The sequence below is a fragment of the Chenopodium album genome, chromosome 17 (assembly GCF_948465745.1).
Source record: "Chenopodium album chromosome 17, dcCheAlbu1.1, whole genome shotgun sequence".
Taxonomy (NCBI): Eukaryota; Viridiplantae; Streptophyta; class Magnoliopsida; order Caryophyllales; family Amaranthaceae; genus Chenopodium; species Chenopodium album.
This window is the reverse complement of record NC_137850.1, coordinates 12128725-12136340: the sequence shown is the minus strand read 5'-3', so window position 1 is coordinate 12136340 and position 7616 is coordinate 12128725. Positions and strand designations below refer to the sequence as shown.

At 36.9% G+C, this 7616-nt stretch overlaps 1 protein-coding gene across 2 annotated transcripts; it reads left to right on the top strand.

Moving 5' to 3' along the window:
• The first annotated feature begins 370 nt into the window (after window positions 1-370).
• On the top strand, window positions 371-5261 carry LOC145587608 (universal stress protein PHOS34-like). 2 transcript variants are annotated; one of them, XM_081644339.1, is made up of 3 exons: window positions 372-1264; window positions 4728-4766; window positions 5011-5261. In XM_081644339.1, the coding sequence occupies exons 1-2, from the start codon at window positions 529-531 to the stop codon at window positions 4730-4732; spliced, it is 741 nt and encodes a 246-aa protein (XP_081500465.1). In that variant the 5' UTR covers window positions 372-528; the 3' UTR covers window positions 4733-4766; window positions 5011-5261. The 2 variants fall into 2 exon arrangements, with proteins under 2 accessions (XP_081500464.1, XP_081500465.1); XM_081644338.1 differs by lacking the exons at window positions 4728-4766; window positions 5011-5261 and adding an exon at window positions 1482-1593 and having other exon boundaries at window positions 371-1264.
• The last annotated feature ends 2355 nt before the right edge of the window (window positions 5262-7616 follow it).

The window sequence follows — 7616 nt, the reverse complement described above, 5'->3', positions numbered from 1 at the left end:
GAAGTGAAGGTTTGGGTTGGGTTATGTTTTCGTTTTGGGGCATTTGGACGAGTTTAACAACTGGGCTGCTTATTTATTGAGTTGGTGTTGCATGTATCCTACCTGCATAAGGATGCATGTAAGACCAATTGCTGGATCTCCATTTTCTACTCCCGACAAAACCGAATCGGATCTGGATCTATGGTAGAAAAACGGATCTGGATTTAAGACCCGATCCAAATCCGACCCGATGCCATCTCTACTCAAAACCTTCCTTGTTTAGTCATCGTGCAAGAATAGAAGTCTCCAGAGTCTAGAGTCTAGACTTCAACATTATCCGTAAACGCAATATTCCCATTCATTTTCCTTTTCCTTTTCCTTTTCCTTTCTCATTTTTCAATTCCACATAAAGTCAAAACACCTCAAAAAACACATCACCTGCTTGCGCTGTCTCTGTTAACACCTCTCCCACACTCTCTCTCCAACTCTTTCTTTCTCCCGGCAAAACAAGAAAAACAATCCAATCCAACATTCATCCATCTAGCTAAAATGAGTTCACCATCAAAATCAAATCTCGACCGACCAATTGCCATCGAAATCCAACCATCATCACCGCGTTACCCACTTCCACCGTCTTCCTCCACCACCACTTCCGCCGCCGGCGACGAACCCCACCGGAAAATCGCAATCCCCGTCGATCTCAGCGACGAGAGCGCCTTCGCCGTTCAATGGGCCGTCCAAAACTACCTCCGTCCCTCCGACTCCGTCACACTCCTCCACGTTCAACCCACTTCCATCCTCTACGGCGCTGACTGGGGCTCTACCCACTTCTCCGCTGCTGCCGCTGATGCCGTTGATGGCTCTAATGACGATGAGGTCAAGAAGAAGAAAATCGAGGATGATTTCGATAGTTTTACGGCGGGAAAGATTGCTGAGTTAGCGAAACCGCTTGTGGATGCTAAGATTCCGTTTAGGGTTCATGTTGTGAAGGATCATGATATGAAGGAGAGGTTGTGTTTGGAGATTGAGAGGTTAGGGTTGAGTGTTGTGATTATGGGGAGTAGAGGGTTTGGGGCTTCTAGGAGGACTGTTAAAGGGAGGCTTGGGAGTGTTAGTGATTATTGTGTTCATCATTGTGTTTGTCCTGTTGTCGTTGTTCGGTATCCCGAGGAGAAAGAGAGTGCCGGTTCCGGTTCCGGTGCTGAAGGCGAAGTTGGATCGTTGCATCCTGTGCCGGAAGAGGATGGGTTGCACGAGGATGTTGCTGAGTTGCACTTGCACAAAGGTCATTTCTTCCTTTAATTCTTATTATTATTATTTCTCCCAGTTGAATATGGTTTTGGAATTGGTTTATTATCAATTAGCTTGACTTTTTTTTTTTTTTTTTATTGTTATTATTAATTTGTATAAAAATGATCATTTGGAATTAGGTAAATGATATGTTGATCTTGGTTGCTAGATTAAAACAATTATAGCGTGTTAATTATTAGATTGCTTTACAGAAATCAATCAAAATCAAAATAGCTCAAAAGAATGAAGAGAAATAAATTGAGCAGTTGACAAGGTTACCGGTAGGTGAAACCGGTGATTGATCAATGGTTTTGGTCAAATGAAAAGGTACTAATTGAGGAAATTGAAGTAGTTCATATTGAATTTTATGGACAGAAAACCAATGAGATGTTGTAATAGTATAATGTATTGTTGAATGGCTCGACTTTTGAGTACTTATTAAATCTACTTATTAAATCTTCTATGCATAGCTAGTGGGTCATTAGGTGTTTGTTAATTGCTTAGAATTTTGGTTTTGTGTATGTATCTTGTATTGGAAAAATTAATTTAATTTAGTTCTATTTCAAAATGTTAGTATTGGAATCATCTTATAAAGCACGTAACTTAAACCAAGTCAATGAATGGCCTTTTGGCTGGATAGGATTTGATTCATCTACTGTCTTCGTCAAGTACTTTGCTGATATTACGGCCTTTGGACACAAATTAAATTAATAATATTGAGGATTTGATGGGGGAGGTGTTAGGAGTTCATTGCGCCACAGTTTTGCTGCCAAAATTAGGTTATTTTTCTGTGTTTATCTGTCAGCTGCACATATTCATTTTATATTGGCCTTGCTCTGTTTTAATCTCGCTATTGAGGATGGAACAAAATAACATGAATTTCTTCACCTAACAAAGATATTAGATAAATCAACAGGTGGTGGCCATATGAGTTTCACATGTATGGCGGTGCTTTGGTATCTTTAAAATTATGTCAGCTTTGCTACACTTGCTTGAATGATCTTGCCATGGCATCTTTGACGCTAATTCTTTAATTTAATACTTAGGATGTATAGTGAAGATAGCTTCATAGAATATTTATATAGCTTAGCATGTTGACTTGGTTGAATCAAATATAAGCCTTTTAATATTATTACTGATTAGCACAAACTTTTCATTTTAATTCTACCGCTATGCTTAGTAATACCGTGGATTGATTATTATATAGTGATGCAGGACATGAAGACATTAGCTTGCAATGTGTACCCTTGAGTATCTATATTATACTTCTTTCATCCCATTTTGTTAGTCCCGATTTTCCTTTTTGGGTTGTTTCTTTGAGTTTGTCCCATACTATAAATGACTATGACGCACCACCACTTTGCTCTCACATCCCCTTCATTTGGTCTCATCAATTTTTTCTCTCATCAACTCCACCCAACCAAAATTTTAAAATAGTAACAAGACTCCAATGGGTCAAACAAAAGCAGATGTAGGGATTATTGGATATTGAATGCCTATAAGCATTGTATATTTATATGACTAAAATTTAAAAGGGAAAAGATATTTTGTCATAAACTCATAAGCGGACGATATATGTAAGTCGTTTAATTGATGAGAAACTCCCAGCAGTATTTTACTTGTGTTTATAAAAGGTTGTAAGGACATGCCATTCTGTATGCTTGTTGTGTTCTAGAGAAGTGTGCAGGGTTTTAAAGTAGCATCTTCTTGGTGATATGGTGTGATTTTGTGTTAACCTAATTGAGTGAAAAATTTCTAGCAACTACATTGTACAAGTTAACAATAATAGTATAAAGATATGATACTGCAGAAGGATGGATGCAAATTGGGTTTCTGAATATATGACACTAAATGATACAGCAATAATGAAGCACCTCTTGATTCACCTACTTCAGACATTCCCGTTTCTCTACCTCTTTTCCTACGGTCCACCTTCAGTGGCTCCCTCTACCTGACAAGGTAAGAGCTGCTTCAAGTGTCTGAAGAGCATCTTATGCTTGGTAAGAGCATTCTAGTATGGCTTTTACATGGCAATCAATTCCCCACCAAGTAAAACTGTTAGACGAGGAAGGGGAACCAATTTGCTGCTAGAACACGGTGGCTAGAGTAAGAAGCTGTTGCCATAGTTTCATTGTGTTAGTATCTTTTCCCACTTCTCTACCTCTTTCCTTACAGTCCACTGTCCACCTCCCTTGGCTCACTACCCAACAAGTTGAGTGCTGATTTAAGGGCTTGAAAAGTATTTAAAACTTGATATGAGCATTCTAGTATGTCATGTACATGGCAATCAACTCCCCACCCTGTAAATTGTGAGGCGAAGGAGGGGAACTGATTTGCAAGAACGCTGTGACTAGAGTTAGGAAGCTGTTGCCAAGTTCACTGTGTTTGTTATTATTTATAATGACTTCCATGCCCTGATGCCTATGTGTAAAAGACATGCTAACATCTTGTTAGGAGATTTGAAAGCTCTGTTTTTCCCTCTGCCCTTCCTAGCAATCCACCTTTTGGTCAAGGCTCCATATTTTTTTTCTCTTATTATTCAAGAAATGACTTCTGTTTTTCCCTCTGCCCTTCCTAGCAATCCACGTACTTCTGTTTTATTACACTTGCAACACACCTTCTTGGCATGCTATTTGATGAATTGATTAGAAAAGTTAAATACACGAATTAAACTATATAGTTTAAATCGTAACAACTTAATACTTCTTAGAGGTGGTAAAATTATTTCAATTAATTTCTGGATAACTAGTATAAAAGTTTCCTTAAATTGCATGAGAAAGTGCTGTGTTGCGGGCAAAGTAAAACAAAGTATATAGTATATTGTGACCCTACTTTACTAGGGTACCTCTAAGTTGGTCTCGGCTCTGGATCACTAGCAGGGTAAAATGCAAGATAAATGGGTGCAATCTATTTCTTTCAAAGAATCATTTGGCAAATACGTAGTAATAGACTAACCAAAAGAATATATATAGAGTGAACCCTTGCATTCTTTATTCTCTGTTGTAGCATTTGTTTCACATGCAGGTGCATTGTACAAGACTAGTCTATAATTTTTAAACCGAAGTTCAAGTTGCTATGAAACCTAGGATAAATGTGTTTTCTCTGGGCCTATATAATTTTTATGTGGCCACTTTCGTGCCATCTGATTGACATTGTCTGCATGAGAAAGTGTTATGACTTGCTAGTCTACACCAATATACCTGTTTACATTTCAAATCACTGATGCTGTTCTTAATTCTAGTAATCTTTTTCTGATCGTGTATACTTGTTGTAATTCAAGTTTCTATTTTGTGTCAATCTTTTAGTGTCAATCTTTTCACTCTTTTTTGTATTGTAGCCTTAGCCATACTACATTGCATGCATGGTTACCTTTGATTAACATGTTATTTTAAAAAAAAATTGACCAACAAATATTCAATGTAGTACATATCTTGACTGTTACTTTTTCTTTCTTGCAGACTGAGTTTTGTGCAGTTGTCAAAGGCCTGTTAAACAAGGTAAGCTAAACCACCTTCATTTTTTAGAAAATAAGATAAAATGGAGGGATAACATCAGACATAACTTAAGAACTCCATTTGTGTCACATAGTGGAAGCTACTAATCTCTTCATCTGAGGAAATGTTCTACTGTCATCATATATTGCTTTTCCAGTACTTAATGTACTGTTTAAGTCTCTAATTTTAATTGCTTGATTAATGCATAGGTTCTCTCTTCTTATCTGGTTTACGCTTTGCTTTGCAGTCGAAGGATCTGGATTCAGTGAAAGCAGCAAGATTCGGATATATTACAAGATTGTGTCGCGCAATAGTTTTCATGAGTTAATGCATCAATCTTGATTTGTAATTTATGGCTTTTTTGTTCAGTGAAAGCAGCAAGATTCGGATATATTACAGTTGTGAGGTTATGTTTGGTGTGCATTATAGCTACATTGTTGATGCTGAAAATTTCGGTCATATTGGTGTTACTTTATGGGACACGTATGATTTTGTTTAGTTCAGGTGCAAAACTGGCATTCCTTTATATGGAGGCCTTACATTCAGTGGTGGTCGGTGAGCATGGGACGGGTATCCATACCGTTAGTACTAACTGTTCGGGTACCCGATAACAAAAATTACTTAAAGTGATCCATAAATCGAATCTATAAGTTCAGGTACTCGAATTTTCGGTTTGGTTATCGAGTACCTAATAAGATATCCAATAACGATAATTAAACTAAATAATGTAGTGATTATGATATCATTCAACACTAATTAACAACAATACAACATGATCTTGATTATTACTATCATTAATATTTTAAAGTGATTATGAAGTATAGTAAGAGTTTAGATTTTAAAAAAAATAGATTTAAGTAGGGAAATAAAATTAAAAAAAAAATGCTTATCGGATTGGATTGGGTAATAGTTAATTTTAAAGTGATACCTGATAACAAATTATCGGAATAGGTTATTGCACAGCCTCAGTGGATATAGGAAAATAAATTTAGCAATGGAAATAAGTAACCCATCTATCCTAGTACAATAATGGTTGTCAATTTGAAAGCACATCGTACAATTTATTGGGTATTGAAAATAATAATTCATTCTGTCCTATGATTGTTGCATATTTTAGCTAATTTTAGGATTAAATTTGTTCTTGAGCTTAATGCTTTGCGTAAAGATGGACTGTTGTCATAAATCATCTCCCACACCAAGGATGGGTGTTATTTGGGTCAGTAGGCAACAAGGCATAATTGTGGCTAGGGGGCTTGCCCTTGGTGCCCAGCAGCACACTTCTCCCTATTAAGCTTTATTTAGTTTCTGACTTATATTTTTGATGAACACTCAATTGACAGTAACACAATAACGCGTCACTAAGGGGGCCAACGAAGTCCAAATGGGACTTGATTCGAAACCGACTAGAAAAATATCCGATTCAGATTTAGACTCGCGTGGACATAATAATTTATTATAACTCAACTTTAAAAATTGACCCGATCCGACCTTATCAGACCCGATCCGATCATCCGAACTAACACCCCTAAGCATAGTAGTGTTGGTTTTCTAAGGTAGGTCTTGAAGTACGACTTTTGACAGCTGGTAATTCGAAAAACGAGGAAAGCTTCTAAAAAGTTTTGGACTATTCTAAGAGGATCTTTTGATGGAGTATTCTAGAGAGGATACTCTAAAACATTCATAAAGAGTCTTGTACATAGTAGAAGTCTTCTAAGTTCGTTATGTACATAAGTGTGTGATGTTCTAGAATGTTCTAGGGTTCTCTATAGAATTCTAGGTAGGTAGGATGTAGAAACCTCATTGTATGTATGTTCTTTTGAAGGTGAGAACTCTATAGATAGTTGTAGTCTAGAACCCTCCATTTGAGAAGGTTGGGTAAGTTTTCAGATAAACTTGTAAGTAGGATGGAGCATTATATAAGCTTCAAGGCTCATTTTTACATTCCAAGTTGAGAGTATTACAAAAGGCAATCCAAAGCACTTGTTTTCTCTAAGAACTCAATCTCTTCCTTCAAACACTAATGTACATACTAGCAAGAGTGACAACTAGACATGGCAAACGGGTCGTTCGGGTCAATCAATATTCGGGTCGGGTATCGAATCAACACTTCAGGGAGTTTGGGTCGGGTCATTTCGGGTCGGGTTAGTCTTCGGGTCCAATTATTGGGTCAGGTTTCTGGTCGGGTTGAGTTCGGGTAAGGTCAATTTTCGTCTATATCGATGTAGAAATTTGACCAATAATATATTATAATTATCAAAAAGTATAAAGTATAACAATTGAATATTAATAATATGTTCATTAGAAAATTCCAACAGTACTTTATACACAAGACTGTATTGTTTCATATGTATGACACTTAAAAGATAAAGTGAATAGTGAAAAAAATTCAATATAACACTTAAAAGATAAAGCTAAGAGTAATAGTAATAATAACAATAACAATAACTAGTCTTCCTAATCAAATGGAAATCTTTATGAATTACGATTACTAAATTACACGCACATTATTATACACACAATACTATACTGTTTAATTTAGGTTAATTTCGATAAGTATTTATTTGGGTAAAATAATTAAGCCCTAAATCAATTAAGTCATTTTGAGTATTTGTTAATTTTGGATCGGGTCATTTCGGGTATAGTTCGAGTCGCTTTGGGTTTCTGGGTCGTTCGGGTCAATCAATTCGGGTCAAAATCGGGTCGGGTCATTTCGGGTTTCGAGTCACCTCGGGTCGGGTCACTTCGGGTATCGGGTCAATTTCGGGTCGGGTCAATTCGGGTATCAAGTCAACTTTGGGTCGGGTCAATTCGGGTATTGGGTCAAGTTCGGGTCAACTCCAGTTCAGGTCGGGT

Excerpts from the sequence above, each read along its gene's own strand:
- LOC145587608 (XM_081644338.1), top strand. The coding sequence starts at position 529 with ATGAGTTCACCATCAAAATCAAATCTCGACCGACCAATTGCCATCGAA. Across the intron at positions 1,265-1,481 it reads TGAGTTGCACTTGCACAAAG|AAATCAATCAAAATCAAAAT; the intron begins GTCATTTCTTCC and ends ATTGCTTTACAG.